Source organism: Calidris pugnax, unplaced genomic scaffold (genome assembly GCF_001431845.1).
Source record: "Calidris pugnax isolate Ruff unplaced genomic scaffold, ASM143184v1 scaffold44, whole genome shotgun sequence".
NCBI classification, from domain to species: domain Eukaryota; kingdom Metazoa; phylum Chordata; class Aves; order Charadriiformes; family Scolopacidae; genus Calidris; species Calidris pugnax.
The window spans coordinates 43777010-43797614 of record NW_015094506.1 but is presented as its reverse complement, the minus strand read 5'-3'; the positions used below and the strand labels follow the sequence as shown (position 1 = coordinate 43797614).

Here is a 20605-nt window from a genome sequence, read left to right as displayed (position 1 = left end):
TCTCCCACATACCCAAAATAGCAGAATGTTGCCTGGCTCACAGGTTATTCAAACTGAAAAAAAAAAAAAAAAAAAAAAAAAAAAAAAAAAAAAGAGCGGATGGTATAGCAACTACATAAGAAAACAAAGACCAGCTTCTACCCTCGTTACACAAAATATTTGGTTGTACTGCATAATTAATGAAATAACACAACTCAGGAGAAACTTAACTAGCTCTATCTTTCACATTAATTTACAATAAATGAGGTAGTGACTTTGGCAGACATGAAGCCAGGAACAACACTAAAAAAACAACAAGATCTTCTTAGTACCCAAGACGATCAGACGATTTTTTTTTTTTTTTTTGTTAGCATGAACTATCCATGGCTTTCATGGCACTCCTTTCCTTGAAACCACGGATCAACTGATTAAACCAGAATCTTTCCAAACTTAGTAAATTGAAGCATTACAAATATGCTTTTTTTCTTTATCAATGTATAAAATAACAACTTCAATTACCTCTGTTGTATGAATGTAAACTGAATGGTTCTATCAAAATTATCACATTAAAAATAAAGAGTAATTATTTTATGGCAATGAAATTGGCATAAATGGCAATTATGGCAGCATATCTGACTTACAGAATGATCCATACTATTCATGAGAATCATAGTATCTGGTACATAACTATTTATTATATATTATACAATTATTTTGTGATTAAATGCACTACAGTTAATCACAATGTAACTAGAGCAACAGGCCATCATTTACAGTTTTTACCAGAAATGCTGAAGACAAGCAGTTCAGACAGTGTATTCTATATGCATTTCACATGTGACACTGGCCTCATGTTTGTGAAGAACTTCTCATTATTTTTTAAATTTTTTGTAAGTCTGCTTTTGGAAAAATTAAGCTTTTATATAAAAATGAGTTCTCAGTTTCCAAACAGTTCAAGATTCTTTGTTTTAAAGCTACAAATATTAAAACTTTAAAATTATTAGTATGTCTGTTTAATCTCCCCACCAGAGAGGGTTCTCTTGGCCTGAAATACTACAAATAAAACTGCACAATAACTTTTTTGCAAGATCTTCCATCTTATGGTAACAGAGCCTTTGGAAAAACAAAACAAAATAAAATAACAACTCAACTGAAAGGAACAATGTGAAATTAAAGAACATGGAGATTACACTCAACTACAGAAAGGCATAGAATATTTTAGCCCAAACGATTTCAGCAGAGGTCTGGCGATGTTAGTGCTAACACCACCAGGGACAGAAAAAAAATGTTTAGCAAGATATTTGCACTTGCTATGGATGCAGATGTACCACCTGAAGCAGTGGCTTTCAAAAACAATTCAGATGGTTCTGAGCCAGTAATACAATTCACTCATTCTCAGCAGGACTAACTACCCCAGGCAAAGCATCATGCTACCATGGGTGTGTAATTCCAATTGATCAAATCAGTTCGGTTACCCCTGCAGAACAGTGCATTGTGCCACACACACATATGCTATATTATTTTAGAGGACACTAGGTCTTGCACAAGGCAATAAATAGCACTGCATCTAAATCCCTAAGTAAAAGTACCATGAAAGCAACTTTTCCCTCCAGACTGATGTGTGTTGATTCTCATGAGAAACTGTGCACAGCAATATTAATCTCAACAGATCTGTCTGCTCTGCGTACTAGCAGAGAAGGAACTCAGCAACCTGACAGTAACCAAGTCCTTCCTCACTTTAATTGCAGTTTGATTCAACACAAGATCTGGCTTAGCAATTGTACACTACATTTTTGCTTAGAACAGAAAGCAACAACCTAAGTTCATTGCTGAATATGATACGGGAAGAAGGCAGCAGTGAAAGATAGCTACCATATTATCTAAGGCAGGTGTTAGATGGCTTATCACTGCAAATTCAGTAATACTTGTGCACACATACATAACACAGATCTAATGTTACTTCAAAAACTGCAGCAGTTAAAATGTAATAGTTTTTATACAACTATATTTAACCTGAAGGACAATATTACAGTCAGCCAATATGCAATCACTTCAGAATAAATCTGTTTTGGTCAGATTATTTACACTGTTCTAATATCAAGATTAATAAGGCACACTGTGGAAACAACAGGTGCAGATAATTCCAACTTGCAATAGATAAGGATAAGATAATCACTCTAAAACAAACAAGTATGAACATTACTACTAAAAGGAGTTATTTAAGTTTTCAACAAATTAGAAGTCTTGCGTCCTGAATGCTGACTAGTAGTGTTTATTATTTTGATGAACACAAAACAATATTCATCATCATTCCCAAATATTAACTGTGGCCAGCAGGGTGAGGGAGGTGATTCTGTCCCTCTACTCTGTTGAGACCCCACTTGGATTACTGCATCTAGCTCTGGAGCCCTCGGCACAGAAAGGACATGGGCCTCCTGGAGTGGGTCCAGAGGAGGGACACAAAGATGATCAGAGGGATGGAGCACCTCCTCTATGAGGACAGGCTGAGAGAGCTGGGGTTGTTCAGCCTGGAGAAGAGAAGCCTCTGGGATACCCTATTGTAGCCTTTCCAATACTTAAAGGGGACTTAGAAGAAAGATGGGGACAGACTTTTTAGCAGGGCCTGTTGCCACAGGACAAGGGGCAATGGTTTTAAACTAAAAGAGGGCAGATTTAGACTAGATTTAAGGAAGACATTTTTTACTATGATGGTAGTGAAACCCTGGAACAGGTTGCCCAGAGAGGTGGTAGATGCCCCATCCCTGGAAACATTCAAGGTCAGGTTAAACGGGGCTCTGAGCTCATGGACTAGATGACCTTTAATGGTTCCTTACAAGCCAAACTATTCTATGATTAAAAACTTACAGGAGTAAATTAACATCTTTCTTAATAACAGCTGGGTCACTGAGAAATGGATAGCCTGCCTTCTTTCCTGGCAAAGGCAAAAAAATTTAATACACAACTTTTACATCCACATAGTCAGTACCACCTTCCTTTTGCTCACTGCATTCTCCTAGAGAGCACTGACAACAGTTTTGAGGGCCGACTTTTGCAGCACACCAGTAACATGATGAACTGTGTGAAGTTAACTTGAATGTCAATCACATCGTGAGTAACCAGAAGAGAAGTAATTGTGTCAGAGGGGCGAGTTGAAGGTCTTTGAGGAGATTTATCTACTATTTCATCTGAAGGAGTGATAAGAAGAGGCTGAACTAAAGTGATGGCATGAATTTTCCAGTCACACTGTCCTAATATTCCCGGAGGTATCTGGGCATAGTGCCCAACAAACCAACTCATGGGAAGCAAACTTTACATCAAGAAGTCTGACTAATTGAGAAAAAAAAGAAGAAAAAAAAAAAAATAAACAAACCAAAATCCCAAACCAAATATACCTATAATATATTTTCTATTAACAGAGTTGGGGGGAGGAGAGTGTCTCTGAGAGAAACAAAGGACTGGCAGCAGGTCAGCTTACTCAGTCGTTATGCTTAAAGGCAAAACCACCTCTATCTAAACTATTCCTGATACACGCTTTTTTAAAAATAGTTTAGAGAAAGCTTCAAATACTGACTATACAACTCCCCTGAAATCAGCATTACTGGCAGAAACCTTTCCTAACATTTTAGATAAAAATTTTCTTTGCTTCATTTCAGGCCCATTACTTACTGGTTTGATCACAGTGGAGCCATTTACTCCCCCCCCCCCCCCCATTTGAAAAACGTTTATTTATCTGAAGAATGTTACTCTGCCTCTCAGACCCCTCTTTTCCAAACCAAAGAGCCACACACTTTCAGTTCCTCCACCCACTGCCCATCCTCGAGACCTTCAGCCATCATTACTGCTGTACTTAGGACTTTCTCCAATTAACCTTCATCTTCCTTGTATGAGGTGCCTCAAAAGGGACTTGATACACCAGCTGAAGCATGAACAAAAGATTTGTTTGAAGTGCCTTGCACACAACACCCTTCCTTATAAAGATCAGTACAAATTTCATTGCCAACAAAGTCGTGCTGTTACAAAACAAATGAACAAGTGGCTTGCACTCAATTCCTGAGGAACTATCAAGCCTCTCTGCAGAACTGTTATCCACACAGTCATTTCTCCTACTCCTGCTGTTAACAACAACTATTTATTGCTAGGAATTTACACTTGTCTGGAAGAGAAATGAAATCAGTTCTGCTAAGATGTATCTCCAATTTGCTAAGAATATTCTTCATTCTAATCCTGTTTCCCAGCATACTTTCCATTCTTCTCTGCTTGATTACTACTTGTAAATTTAATAAGGATACGCCATATTACATCAGTCAAACCACTAATGCAAACATGAGCCAACTGCAGAACAGATTTCAACAAAACCCCACCTGATATATTGCTGGGCAACAGTGAACAAATGATGATGACTTGGGGTACAGCTTTCTCAAAACTTCTGCATTCATTGCCCAACATTTTCATCTGGATTATATTGCTGATTCTGCTAGTGCCACAAGGTGTCCAGAGCCCTATTTAAATCAAACTACAAGGCAGTCATTGATGCCACAAGGTGTCCAGAGCCCTATTTAAATCTACAAGGCAGTCATTGACCTATTTCTAAGACTTGTTATGTTGCCAACAAAGAAAATGTGGTTGGTTAAATGTGGTGGGATTCATTCTTGATAAATCTATGTGGCCTACTATTTAATAGCACTTTGATATTCTATGCCCCTACAAATCACTTATTTGTTCTAGAGTTTCTTTGCTTAAGGAAGTCAAGTTAGTTTGAGTTGTCTAAATAAAACACGAGCCAGTTTTATTTTCAATAAAGCAAGCTCTCCCATCTTCTGGACTCTAATCTGTCTCCGTAGGAGTTCCCAAAGATAACCACTAAGAACAATGAGATTACTCTGAAAACCAGTTGAGATACATTAGGATGAATATACATATTGTTTATATTTGGTTTTTATAAATATTTATATACATAAAATTACATACATAGGCACACAAAGGAATACATTCCTTTCTATGCAATCGGTCCATGTCTTAACAGCAACAAAGAAGAAAATAAATTGACTTCTTAGGTTTAAAATATTTGGAAAGATTTTTCTCTATTTAATGTCATAAGCAATTTGAAAGATAGGGAAAATACAGACTCTGTGACATTACTACAACACAACTACAAGAACTAAGTGTAAAAAAATACAGTGATTTTCATAAAGAAATATAATACTCTCCCTTTATCGAGCATTATTTTAGATTACTATATGACACAAACTGGGTGACAAGAGACGTGATTCTATAGATAACTTCACAATCTTTACAATGGTATTCCCTTTCAGTGGAAACTCCAGGGTACTATACCTAGTAGGAGTACTAGAAAAGCACACTGAAACAGAGAAGCCTCAATACCGGACAAGACAGGATCCCACCAACGCAATCCCTGTTAAGGCTGTCAGACAAGAGGTCATTTTCCTCCTCCCATTTCCTCTGATTTTTATTCTAACAGACATATCAGCTATATCTAGGCTTTTTCTTGTTTAAATGATATCATGACACATCTTGTTTACCTCAGAAAGGCACTAAGTCTATTTTTTTTCTAACCTCCACCAGAAAATTTTTCAGGCCCAAGATCACTGTCATTTTGTGCAGCTGTCACTATCTCTGGAGTGCACCTGAGAAGACAGGGCTACCACCACCTACATTAGGCCAGCTACAAAGAGGCCTTCCAGGCATAGCCGAAAAACTTCTTTCAAACTGTTTCACCCAATATCATGCATATCCTCACTAATTTCAGTTTTCTCCATCCAAACTACACTTCTTTACAAGTATCATCAACATTAAGCTTTATTTCTTTGAATTTCCCTTAAATCTTTTATTGCCACATTAAGCCTAAAGCTTTGCTCTCTCTTTATAAAGAGCACAATACATAGGGTTTTCTCCATTTTAGCTAGACTTCCGTAACTGACAATACTTTTCCTTTTCTCCAGAATTATTTAGCTTTAAAGTAAGGTCATAGTCCTATCTTCCCCCAGCCTCTCTTCTCGTAAGTTACATAGAAGGTAGTATGGTCCTGAAGTAACTGCTATATTAAAGACACTCAAAACTGTATTTCAATAGACTCCTTCCCCTTCATTTCATGGCTGCACAGCTCAGTCACAGACTAACTCCGAGTTTACAAAAGAGCAAAAATATGGCTGCTGCAAAAGGCTGCCTACAAGTATTATATGCTCGCAAGGTCATTCAAGCAAATAAATTCATTCACTGTGAAAGAAATTATAATACAACCATATACAGGGCCTAGGAGTTTATTATAATTAAAAGATGCCTAGGCATTTATATGAATAATGACGACATCAGTTATAGGCATTTAACAAGCAAAAGATATAAATCCCTTGCTGTCCAGAGCTAGCTCTGTAACTGACAGATGGAATTAACAAACTGTCCAGAGTCAAGCTAGCCATTTGCTGCACAACTAAGAATTTTTTCATCTTTATCTGATCAGTTACTGGCCACTGTTACTGACAGTAATTTCAGCATACTCACACAGAAGACACATTTTTTTAAAACCTGCAGAATTTCTTTTGTGAAAGGGAACTCTATATAGTTTACCATTTTCTTGTTGCATTCTATTGTTTAAATTTGATTGGGAATGTTTCTTTTTGCCTTTAAAAAATATTTGTATTAAAATATCACCAAGAAGCATAGTCAGAGCATGTAATTCACTGCATTAGGCACTGCATGATATCCAAATATGCCACTTGCTTTACCTATTCATATGCTGAATTGGGTTGTATAATATGAAGAATCATCACTAGAGAAGCAGCTAATGGCATATTCAGTAGACTATCACAGCTCTGTTTCTACTTTGCTAGAGAACCCAAAGAAGTATGTTGGGAAGTGGAGGAGTTACAGAAGAAAGTTTGGGGTTTATATATTAATCATATTTAATCTCTAAAAATTACATAGGGAATCCAGTTTCTATTCTTACCATGCCAAAGTGAGAAGTTAATTTCAAAGAATGTGAATTCCTCCATCAGAGAGGAATTTTAGATCCTCTTTAGTTTTAAGTAGAGATCATGATAAAAATATTAACCAAATGCTTTCAAAGAGTAAAGTTCCTAACATCATCCACGGAAGCTGGAGATCTGCAGACTACACTAGCAACTTAACAAAATGTCCGATAAAGAAACCCTTCTCAGTAAAAGCTACTGTTTCTTGTAGTTCCTCTGATTGATCCATATTTCTATCTAATTCCAAGATTTTATATCATCTCTCTTCCCATCACTGCAAAACAAACTTGAAGACACATCTAAGTAAAAGCAGTAAGTGAACTAACATAGATTTGCTGAGGAAATACACGGTGAATACGTATACCTAAATGGGCACATACACGTTCGTGTCCCCCAAACATACACACAGAGTGTAACAGTACCTAAATATAAAAGGCCAGTTATCCCAAGATTCCGCACAGAATAACCTATAAGCACTATAAGGCATATTATAGCATAGAAAGTGCAAAGCTTTATGGTAGTATCACAGTGCTGCTGATTTCAACAAAGAAGAAATTATACTGCACCACACGTTCAACAGAAAGGTAATAAACAATGGGAAAAAATTTTCCCTGAATGACAGCCAAAAGGGCTATTCAGAAATATCTGGTTAAAAACACAAATTACCACTCATCTTGGCCATGATCCCCAATTCAAAAGCAAGCCTCCATGACACAGGGCTCCCAGGTTTTCACATCACCCATGTCTACTAATTTTTTACTGCCATCAGACGTTGCAGTACTTCCCAAACCCTTGCAAAGCTTTTGTATCTCACCACCAAATAACCAGTGCCCAGTACCTGTTCCTGTGCTTCCCACCCTCCTGAAGCCACAGAGCACTACATCACATTTCCCATCTTTCTGAAGCACAGCATTGCCAAAACCTCAAAGTCGCCACATCGCTCTCCTATCACCACCACCTCCACCTTACAGATCTCCCCCATATCCCAATGCTTTCCAGGGCCAGAAGCCCAGTCATACCCCAAAATCCAGCCTCCCTGCAACACACCACTTCCCCACTGACTCCCACTGCAGAACCCTGAGCCGTGTTGACTCCAGCCACTGCGCACTTTCCTCATCTCTGAACAGAGCTTCCATGTACCCAACAAGCTACCACCCCAGCACACAGGACAGACACCTCCAGCCCACCACACCGGCCACCCTCAGTGGGATGTTCCCATCTACTCGAGTGCTGGGCATCATGGCCAACAGGGAGGCAATAAGAATAGAGACCAGCCAAGGTGGGCAGCAGACGGTAACAAAGATCAGATAGCCAAAAGATGAGGAAGGGACACAGATGGAGATTGGAGAAGAAAGGAAGAGATACCAGGGTAAAGAGAAGGAGAGAGAAATGACAGCAGACAAGGGATTTCACCTGGCCATAAAATATCCAGAATTAAGGATTAATTAAGGATTAAATTAAGGACCACAAGCCTTGGCTCCCCCCTGTGGACTGTAGAATGAAACTCAAAAGGGCTTCCTAGGGAGACAAGTTGCCCTTCATCTATACCAATAATAATTACTCAGACTTTTCTAAGCTTCAGGAAAAGACCAAGTACTTGAAAACAAAAACCTCAAAAGACTGTGACACTTAAACAGAAGGAAATGGAAGCACATTTTGCAAATGATAAAAGAAAAAAAAAAAGAGGAAGACATACTCTTTAGAAGAAAGAAATCCTAAAAATTACAAAAGATAAACATCTCGGATTTCACCATTAAAGTGTACTAATTATTAGGATAGGATCTACCATTCAGATTAATCCCACAAGACTTGTAATTGAGGTAGTTATAAGACAGTATTAGTTTATATATCCTGAAGATGTGAAGAGACATCAAAATTGAAAGAAAATTAAAAATGAGAAAAAATAGAAAATTAGAAAAAAAATTTTAGCTTAGAAAGCTACAATTGATGCTTAAGTGCTTCAGTCAAACTGATACACCAATTAAACATATAAACTTCCCATTTGCAACACAGCATCTGCTAATTATAAGACTAAGTCATTGTCTAATAATTTTTTGATTGCACACTATAAAAAGAGCGGTAGTGACAAATACGCACAATAAACCTCAGGATGATTCTAAATGTTTGATAGTTCAGCCCTCCCACAACCTATTTTTGGAAGCCGAAATTTGAATACCATTAAACCAAAGAAGAAACAGCTGGCAAGATACCACATACAACATCAACAACTGATCTCTAAGACTAACGGGATGTTCCTCGCTGCATCCAGCAGCACAGTGTGGAAGTACCCAAGCGAGCTCAAGTACCCAAGCAACTGGAAAACAGTCTAGCATAACTCATGTAACGTGAGAACATGAGAACTATTTCATCATTCTTCCTGGAAGCCAATAAAATACAGGGTAAATTAGCCACTACTGCAGCAGAATGCTTCCAGTATCTGACTTAGGTTAGGTATCTATATATCGTATCAAATATGGCTTTCATAATGGTCACAGGGACAATCATTTTCTTTTAGGACATAAACTGTAATTCAAACTACACCTTATTGTAGCGCAATGTCTTCCAAAGTCTAAATACCTATCTTCTGCCTCTGAAGGCAGTTGATACAAACACAAACCAATAAGTAATTAATTGCTTCACAAAAAAAATGTTGCCCAAAAGAAGTTGTTATTAAACATCTTTATCTAGATAAATCATATGAAAAAACTGAAAGTACTAATGAGTTTTGTCCATGCCATTTCTCAACGCAAATTGGGAAATAGACAGCAAGAACCATAGTAAAAAGTCTTGGGGGTTTGTCTTTTAAGTTAAACACTAGTGCGAGTCATATGAGTGCAACCTAAAAACGCCTCTACAAATAACTAAGAAGGACTCACCAAGTTCATTGAGACTCTGGGCAGCTTTTGTTATCTCTCTGCTTCCTCCTTGCAGTTGTCCTTGAAGTCTCTTACTGAGATACAAGATGCGTATTATCCTCCGCAGCAAGTCACAGGCAGCCTGCAGAGAAATCATAGCATTAGGGGATATTATCAGTACATTATGATGACATAATATTAGGCCTCAAATATGGAAATATTTTAACCAAAAAAGGAAATATGAATGTGAATAAAAACAAGGCATTTTAGAACACTGAAATCCCTTTTTTTCCAGGATTTTTAACATGATTTTATGCAACACATACCAATACTTTCTAAGCTGGTAATTATGTTTACCGGGCTACTGAGATCATACTGTCATTGCTAGTAAAGTGAGCTTTATTTTATATTGTGCATCTTTCCTCAATATTCCTCCCCTCTGTAAGCTTTAGTTAAATTAAGAAGTTTGCCTCGCCAATCAAATATTGATCCAAAATAAGCAAAATGGCAGCACTAAAGGACACTAAAACTTTAAATTGTTATTACAGATAGTAACTCTTATGGTAGGAATATATGTAAAATCTCATTTTCAGCAAAATTCTCATAAGGCTAGTCACCCTCATTCAGCCAACTGTTAGTTCACAATCTTTCAAAGGTTTATTAAAATAAACTGCATTCTTGGATAAAAAAATTAATGAATGCATATGTAAATTTCCATGAAACATATCTGTGAATGTTTTCAATTAGCACCAATTTAGCATTGCTGACATCTGAATCAAACATAATAGTTCCGTAATTTTCCATTCAAATAAGACCTTGAAATAGGTTTTCTCCCTCTACACAGTAGATAATAGAGACAGAGAAACAGTAAGAGTTATATCAAGTGCAGAGTCCCTCTAGGGCTGGGTTGGGTCAGTGGGGCTTAACTAAAATTCAGAAATGCAATTCAGAAAGTAAAAAAGCAGTACAGTCACAGGTCCAGTTCAACATCTGATTAACAAGAGAGGCAAATTAGAAATTTGGAACAAGTAACACTAGTTGTTCTGAGGTATTTTCCCTGATACTGAAGACAAAAGCCTCCTGAAATATTTACCTTCTGGATACCAAAATTCAATTAAAAAGTATTTACTATCTGACAGACTTTGAACACCTGTTTTAGATTCAAGTTAATATCTTGAAAACTAACTTCAACATGCACGTATGAAAACATACACAGGTGAGTCATTTCAACCAATATTCAGGGACTGCCCAACTTGTCCACCTCATCTCTATGCCAGCACAAACCAATCAAAACACAAATATTTATAGTTTAATTTTATTAAACAGAAAAAATAAAAAGAAAAAATTAGAAAAAGCCCCACTGAGGCAAATTACCAAAAGCATAATTACTCTTGCTGCTTTTGGGTCTGTATCACATAGCCTGAAGGGCAAGTTTCCTAAGCATTCTAAGACAATTTAACCACATGATTTCTATTACCGTTAGTGAGAACCAAGCAGGGATTATCCTACTTTGAGAGATTAACGTATTAGTTTATATTAATTCATTTCTTTAATTAGAAAAATCTTGATCCACATATCACTTTCATATCTGTGAACTAAATTTTTGCTAGATGAATCAAAAATAGCTTCTTATACAGTGCATTGTGCTTCACACGTATTCCTACTTTGCTTTCAAATTTAATTACTCTGTAATCCAATCGTGTACCTCTGGCTAACATTTTCCCTAGGAATTCAACTTCAGTTATCTTCTGACCATCTTTTACTTTACATGCCAAAAGATTATTTCTTTTTCATTTGATTGTTGTTCATTATCTCCTATCCCAAGAAACAATCTTTTAAAAGGACTATCAAACTGAATAAGAGATGGGAAAAGTTAAATTTAGATACAAGAGCAAAAACAAGTTTTAACTTCGGGTCCTGGGAGTTAGAAAGGAGAGAAAAATCCAAGGACACTGAAGACGTATTCTCAACTTCATAGTGGTTGCTACTGCATTTTGTCCTTGGCAAAGGTTCTGTTTCACCTAACTATTTCCATTTACTTGAGTTGTTCAAGTTATTAATAACTCCCAGTTAGTGTAAGAAAATGCAATACATGGGGACCATGTAACAGAAATAAAACAAACTTATCTAATAGTGGAGCTGTTCATAGATGCTAGATCCTTTAACCTGACCACCTGCACAGAAGTCTGAATTAATTCAAGAAACATTCCCTTCCTGAGTTGATATAGTATGCTCTTCTGAAGGAGGTGCTTTCATCCAAGGAGGAATGAATTCCACTGTTCAAGAATTAATTTGGAAAAGGCCAATGTCCCAAGTTAGTCCCAGTGGTTTTAGTAAAATTACAAATAAAACTTGATAATTTCTGGTGATTACATGTCAAGTTATCTCCTGAATTTTAAAGCAACATATCAGCACTAACAGATATTCTTGCTACAATTCAAGCCATCAACAAGCCTCTTACTTTTAATCTCAAATTAATGTTAAGAAATTATTGAAAGAAGACTTAATTATAAAGGGAGGACCACTTGAAAATGTGCCAGTGCATAGCTCATATATGCAATTGCATATATGTGCTAGATCATAATGTAATTCAATGTATATATAACAGAAACATGAAGAAAGACAAAACAGCCCACTATCTTCAGACTACATTTACTATTTAGTTAGTAGCACCTGAATAAAACCTGCGAGAACAACTTTAAAATACATCATTATTATTTTTAATGGTTTTAAAAATTTGGCTTTTACAAGGATTTTTAAGCACCAATATATCTGAAATTAAGAGAACCTGTAGAAACACTTGGTTAAACAGAGCTGCACAGAAAATGACCCTCTGAAGGACAAACTCTGTCTGCATATTTCAGCTGTTAACTATTCCCATTTAGCTTGTGATTTACTATGGAAAGACTCAGAAGAGGACAGTATGATTTAAAGTAGGAAGTAAGCTTTGTGCGACTGCTCCTCCCTTGGGATGCCATGAAGTTCTAAGAGCAGAGCAAGCCATAATATACACAAGCACACAGCAGAGATTTAGAATTCAGGACTAGATTTGAAGTTTGACAATGAATTTGCAATGAGAATGTTTATGAAAAAAACAGACTATATTAAAAACAATTAAGGATGGCAAAATCCAGCTTTATGCAAGCCAAATATTCCTTCAGTTTGTGAGCAGTCCCACAGCAATCAATGGAGAAGCACTAAAATAATACCATCACAAGTACAAGAGGCCCTTAAATGCTGCACAGTTCAGCAAAATATACCTGCCAGCCCTACAGATTTTGACAGAGCACAACCTCTTTTATCAGTCATCTACCTTTTGTACTTACTCTACCAACTGTACATCAAATGATAAAATTAGCAAGTTTGAAAGTGTCCCATGCCACAAGTCTTGCATTTGGGAGCAATTTCATGTTATACCACCACCAGGAAGGAAGTTGCCCTTCCTTCCTGAACAAACAAGGCAGTCAGGTAAAGAGACACGACGACACTGCATCCTGGGGAGGCAGGAGGGTTGAGATTTCAAAAGCCTATTCACTCAACCCATAAGTCCAGCTCTCGTGCCAAGGATGGAGTCACACTGGCAGAGAAACTGGAATCATCGTTCCTCTTTCTACACTGAGTTAAGTAAGTGGATTTGGATGCTAGGAAGGGTAGCCTAGCAGGCTCTCTTTACCCTGCATCCCTTTATTCTGACTTACAGCCAAGAAAAGCCAGATATTACAAATTCCCTGGCACAGGCTGAGTAATGCTGACCCTGGATGCATGCCGCACTCCTGCCACAGGAAAATCCGTGTAACCCTGCTACAGCAAAGAGGAAGCAAAGAGAATCCAAGAAACATCTCCTAAGTTCAGGGAGTCATTCTTCTCTGGTGTCCTTCTGCAGTTTAACTTTCTGTGAGGTCAGACAGAAACGACCGTCATCTTTAGCTGCAAATTCCCACAGCCCTTTCCACAGCTGTAACATACATCAGAGAACAATAAAAAAAATCAACACTTAACCTGACACTTGGAAGTCACAGAAGTTTTGCCCAGTGGCAAAAACTAACAGCTGGAGTTGAAAAGAACAGGACCCACAGCTGGGCAAACTGGCTGAACAAGGTGTTAAGAGCTTCCTGCTGAACTTCACTGCTACCGAAAGTAACATAGAAAATAATAGAAGTTCAGCTGAGAGATGAGTGCAGCTGCTCCACCAGCCCCTAGTCTAGAAACTGCATGACGGTTTGCAGCTTCATCCACTCTGCTGTACAACAGCAGTCACCGCAGATGGCAATCTACTTGAGTGTATACAGCTCAAATTTTAACCACTAGAATGTAAGTTCCTAGTTCTGCAAAGCTAAGGTAAACTTGTGAAGACAAATAGTTTAAACAATAACTCATTAAACACTTGTATATTTGGAGTTGTGTTGATTTTCAAACCATAAACAGAACAGAATGCAGCTACATGACTAAAGATCTATGGAATAATTTTCAACTATTATAAAATGAACAATGGAAATGTTTGACGTGTATCATCGTTGCGATAAACTCTCTTCCACTGCTGTCTTCTAACAGAGATCTACATTCTCCAGTAGACCCTACTTATATTCAAAAAACAGGGACAACTATGTACCTGGGCTTATAAAACTCCAGAACCACAACTGGCTCCATAAGTTGCATCTTGACTATTTTGAAAGAATTAATTCCCAAACTTTTCACTAAGCTGTAGTCAAGCATTCATTAACTTAGAGGAGAAAAGCATCTTCTACACAATGGCACCATAACATTAAATACCAAAATAACATAAACAGTAATGAGAATTTAATTAATTGGTACTCAGATAACCTTTTCCTCTTCTCTCCATCTCCACAAAAACTCACTTAGCTAGTGCAAAGGTCAGTTTCATACTTTGCAATACAAAGTACTTCAGAGCAGCTCATGAAAATACAAACAGTACTGAATTTCATTGAAAAATACTGACATTTTCATTCAGAAATACTGAAAAGTATTTTTTTAAAATACAGTTTTCATACAACTTACTTGAAGTTTTGCTAGCTGAGCTGTGCGAGACACTATTTTGTTGTAGGGGTCAACAATTTTGACTCTAATTCTAAAAATAAGAAGAGAAATTTATTTATAGCAGTATTAATAAATAACATGATAGAACAATTAAGAATTTATACTTCCCAATTGCATACAGAATGGCATACCTATCAACAGTACTTTGTAAAGCACCGATTCTAGTCTGCATCATTTGGAGGACACCTGCAAAATAAATGAGATTTTTTGTATAAAACACTTGCCACATAGAAAAAAACTCTTCTTCATATCATAGTAACTACTGCAGACTACTTTAGCATTAAAAAAAAAAAAAAAAAACCAAAAAAAAAAAAACTAGTTTCCTCCTTAACAACAAAACAGTCAAACAGATTGAAATTAACAGAACACAGCATGTTTGGAAATAAATTGAGCAGGTAATAGGGCACTTACTAAATGTTACGGAAAACTTACTAGTAGACAACACAAACCTACAGAAGAAATATCACTCTGAAATTCATTATATGTTAGGTTTCAAATAATATTTACAGCATGTTGCTTTCTAAGAGAATGATGATCAGGACTGCTGATGAAAACTATGGTACAAACACCCGAACATGATATACAAAAATGGCAGAACCTATTTTATTTATTTAATGTAGTGACTAGGCAATTCAGAGAAACCAACAGAAAGAGGACTGAGAAGATAACCAACTCTATTTCAAGGTTTTCTTCCTGTGCATAAGCATTTTGAGCAAAAACAAAGGTATCAATGTCATTGTGAGGTCATCTAATTTAGATTACAAACAGAGCAAACTACCCTAATCATGTCTGTTCCTGATTAGTTTGGAAAAGCAGCACAAAGAAAGCCTACAAGCATGCTTCTTCTGTTCTTGATAAATTGCATAGTCAAGGGTAGCAGTCATTTTTGCAATATGGAATCAGCCTGCTGAGAATTTAATTGTTATGCAAACCCAGGCCAGTGAAATTATTTTTGTTCCAGTTAACGTTAGCATTCTCAAATATACTACATTTTTGTAAAGACCTGTTTATAAGCATGTCATCTTTAAATTGGATAAAACTGCGATACAGTAAGATGGAAGATAAACATAACTCCAGCTAATAATAAACATAAAACTTCAGTATGATACAGTAAGATGGAAGATAAATATAACTCCTGCTAATAGTTTTATTCAGCTTGTCCTGTACTGGGACTATATCTCACATATTTTGTATAACTATGCCAACTCCCATCTTCTCCCTATTTCAGAATTATTAATTTGGCTTAGTGACAAACTCGGGAGTTCTCTGACATTTACACATGGAATGGTAAGCATGCAATTCTCACACATCAGAGGATGAAGATATGAGATACAGTGAAAAGTTGGCAGAATAGGCTGAATTTTCTACTCCACATTGCAACAATGGGAGAGGGCCAGTAGCGTGACAGTGCTGCATCTATGACTGTGACATTGCTGTACAGCATACAGCAGTTCTGTTGATGGAATGAAGAATTAAGATGGGTGAAAAGACAATCTACCCTATCCATCTGCTGTGTAAGACATGGGATGATACTATTTAGCTTATCTTGAGCTAACAGGTAGCTCAAGATATCTATTGAGCAACCTACAGACAGAAAAGAGTACGTATAACCAGACCCTCGTACCATTAAAAAAGTGCACAGACCTAAAAAAGAAAAGACTCCTCAACCTGGGCATATCAATTTTAATGAAAGTCACTTGCACGCATCCAAATGATTGTGCGTGCTGTGAATCAGTTCCATAACCTTCACTTGGTGACTTTCTTGACAAACATACCAAGAGCTATGTGTTTCTAACTTCATGATTAAAATTTCTGTTGACATCCATCTTTTCGTTTCCTTACAAGTCTTGACTCAGTGTTTCTCTACAGTGACCATATATCACATGTAGCACAAGCAGGGCAGAGGTAAGAAAGTTTTGCGTAACTTCATCATCTTTGTGTGCACAGACTTTCAATTTTCCTAGCAACTTGCAGACTGAAGTTTCTACTGATGTCTCAAGTATTAAATAGCTGTAAAACACACATTATTTACCACACCTGCCTTACAGAAATGTTTTATAACTGAATAGTTGTTTTGAAGTACTTCATTCTTTCCTCAGAGCAATTTTAGGAAGGAATGCCTTCAGAAACAACCGTGACTTCAGAAAATACAATTCCATTGAGCACAAATTGCTGAAGATCATCACTGGGAGGTATTTATTAATCACAAGATTGACTACAAATTCTTATCTACTTCTTATTTGGAGGATGAACACAGATTCCAGTCTTCCTATGCTTAATTTTCCAACTGTTTTAAAAATTATTCAGAAGCTACCATTGCTAGATTAAATAGGCTTTCTGTATTTGTATAGCTACATGCAAATGCTAAAATTTGAATACTGTATCTAACAAGTTCCAAAGACTAAGGAGAGACTATAACTGTCAGTAACCACAAACTCTCTGGTTATGCTAAAACCTGGAAGCAGAAGAAGGAACAAAGATAAATTACTTAGCAAGTTACAAAATAGAAGGGGAAAAGGGGATATGCTTGGATCCCATAGTATATGCAAATTAGCATGTTACAGGGATAAATATCTTTCTGTGCAACAAAAACCTCAAACCATATAAAGTTTCCAGCAAGTGACAAAGAGCAGGATGGCAGATCTCATGAGCTCCTGGTACAAGATAAATATAGCCCAAGCATTTTTCTATATAGATTTAATGGTTCCTAAGTAAGGCCTTGGAAAGTCAGTCGTTTATGTTACAATTCAGAACCCAAACAGTGGAATAACACAAAGGTATGTATTTAACTTATTCGCCTCTTACTAGGAAAAAAAATATCTCAATGCAGTTAAGACTATGTGTTAAAGCCTCTTCGGTTAAGATTTGCAAACTACGCAACACATGCATACACAACATGCACAAGCTTGGTGCTTACGGCAACAGCTATCAACTAATGTTGGAACAAAATTAGGCTTCCTTAGAAAAATAGATTAAAAGGTCAAAAAGACTTGATTGCTAAAGTTGCTCAGAACTGATTATCAAAGTATCTTTTCCTATGAAGTAGTTACTACAGAGAAGTGTCAGCCAAATCTTCTCCCTGGAGCTCCATCTACTGACATCAAAAAAAGCTACCACATGTTACTCCTCAGAAGTAAAATCTGTAGCCTTAACACTAGGGGCCAAAGTTGGCAGTGAATGACATTCCCCGCACAGATATTAACAGTCCTGCCTCCACTGTAAGAAGTAACAAGCACAATATAATGATATTTACCTTCCAGGGATTCAATTCCAGTTGCTTGGGCCAACAGGTCTTCATGTCTTGCAACAACCTTTAAAAAGATACAAGCAACACAGAGAAATTGAGATGTATGCCTGAAAGGAATGTATTAATATATCATCATTGTTCTTACATTAGGCATTAAAGTCTCATCATCACTACATTAGGCAGACACAGGGAAAAGCAGCCACACCTTAAAGATGAAAGGGTTTTCAGAACATGTTTTAATTCACAAAAGTGGCAAGCCCAGAAGGAGAAGAGGATCAGTAATTGCAGCATAGCCTAATTAATTAAATTAAATAACAGCCAGCAGAACAATCACATTTCAACACATCTTTATATATAATAATTGTAACCTTATTAATCACACAGTAATAATGTGTATTCACATTTTTAATATTTTCTATTTATAACATTTAGAAACTAGTCTCTGAAGAACTTAACAACTGCAACAGAGGGAGGGAAGAAGACAGTTTTGAAACTACACACAAACTTAGCATGTCCTCATTGCAGGATCCACTGTGGATTAGTGGTGTTTGTGTAGATTTTACCAAAAAGTCTCCTACTATCCAAACTCAAAAGCATTTCTGAAAGTGTGGAGGTGTGTTAACATAGGTGATATTTGCCCAGCTAAAGGTAAGCCTTAGAGCCAAGGCAACTAAAGGGCACAAGTTAATTCATTTGCTATCTTCTCACAATTACTATCCTCAAAATACAGGCCAGCGTTTTTGATAGCTGACATGATCATTTGGAAAGAGTCAGGGAACATCCTTACAAGGAAGACTGGAACCTCATGTATACAGAGGTTGGCTGTAGAAACTGAAAACAAAGCAGTATATGGCTTCTTAGTAAGAGTATTAAGAATGGGCTTGATTGACTTAAGTATCAGATTGACTAGTAGTTTTGCTGCAAGTTCTGCCTTCAGTTACTGCTTCCAGAGTGCACTGGGCAATTTCAGAAGCAGTAAGATCGTAAGATTATTAAGCTTTTGACTTGTTTATATCAACCACTCCAGAATAACAGGCATGCTTTAAACTTACCTGCAAATGAAGCTCTTTATCCAACTGACTAATACCTTGGGCAAGTTTTGCCAGTTGTTCAGCTATCACAGCCTGATGGATAGACTGGGAAGTGTAAGCTTTCACATCAAAGTCTTCTCTGAAGAAGTCAGCATAACATTCTGAAAAAGATTTATATTTTATCTTCATACTTCAAACCAGTTAAATAATATTTATGGATCTAAAGCATACAGTTCTCTGACCTTCAGTTTCTCCAAATGTAACAGCGTATGTTCTCTACGTCACATAATACAAATGAGGCACTGATTTCAGACCACAATCAAGAGGGGAGGGATTGTAAATAGTAAAAAAGACACACGTTCCTTTAGTCTCCACAGCCTTTTCTTGAGTAGAATACATTAAAAAGTATCAATACCTTCGTCTTCAAATGGTACAGTGTAACGAGGGTGAGGATGTCGAGGTTGTACCCACAATCAAACACACACCAGTCACCTTCACAGAATCACGGAATGGTCAGAGTTGGAAGGGACCTCTAGAGATCATCTAGTCCAACTCCCCTGACACAGCAGGGTTGCCCAGAGCACATCAATCAGAACTGCATCCAGGTGGGTCTTTATGATCTCCAGAGGAGGGGACTCCACGACCTCCCTGAGCAGCCTGTTCCAGGGCTCTGCCACCCTCACCCTAAAGAAGTTTTTCCTCAAATATGAGTGGAACTTCCCATGTTCCAGCTTGTGCCCATTGCTCTGTCACTGGGAACCACTGAAAAGAGTCCAGCTCCATCCTCCCCCAAACCGCCCTTTAGATAATTATAAGGATTAATAAGTTCTCCCCTCGGCCTTCTCTTCTGCAGGCTAGAGTCCCAGCTCTCTCAGCCTTTCTTCAGATCACCGAGGATGGACGTGGCATGAAACACAGCTTCATTAAATCATACCGGACTCTTACAACACTACTGGTTTATAAACTACTAAATTAATGACACCGCAATGACCATTTTGGCTCACACAAGACCCAGACAGCGCACACGAATACCACCAAAGCGCCTTCCTCTCTCCTTTCAGTGCACGGTTTTGTTTCCCTTCCGGAGCCAGCGGCCACAGGTGAACGGGCCACCTGGCAGGACCGGGCCGTGAAGGCCTCTCCGCCCGCAGGGGGAGGTCTCCTCCCGGAGGGGGGGCCGCTCCCCGCCGCCGCCCGTCCGCCGCCCAAACTTTCCGCAACTTGACAGTGCCGCCGGGGGGTTCACCGCCCTCCTCGCCCCGTCCCCGAGCACCGCCGCCTCTCTCCCGGCCCTGCCCGCCCAGCCCTCACACAGGACCCTCCGTCTCCTCAGGGTCGCCCGCCGACGGGATTCCAGACGCGGTCCCGCCGGCGGGGGGCACAGCCAGGCGCTGCCTCCCCCGGTCCCGCACGCAACCCCAGCGGCCGCGTCTTACCGTCCGCCAGCAGCTCGGC

The 20605-nt window shown here is 38.0% G+C and overlaps 1 protein-coding gene across 1 annotated transcript in view; it reads right to left on the bottom strand.

Annotated features, from left to right (window-relative positions):
- The window catches only part of COG5 (component of oligomeric golgi complex 5), a 188214-nt gene that overhangs the window by 167402 nt on the left and 207 nt on the right, over positions 1-20605 (bottom strand). Inside the window, exons 2-7 of the mRNA XM_014963365.1 lie at positions 20587-20599; positions 19172-19311; positions 18126-18183; positions 15004-15058; positions 14834-14903; positions 9839-9959 (exon numbers count right to left, since the gene is read on the bottom strand). Of these exons, the coding sequence (XP_014818851.1) occupies positions 9839-9959; positions 14834-14903; positions 15004-15058; positions 18126-18183; positions 19172-19311; positions 20587-20599 (457 nt within the window). The remainder of the gene's footprint in view (positions 1-9838; positions 9960-14833; positions 14904-15003; positions 15059-18125; positions 18184-19171; positions 19312-20586; positions 20600-20605) is intronic.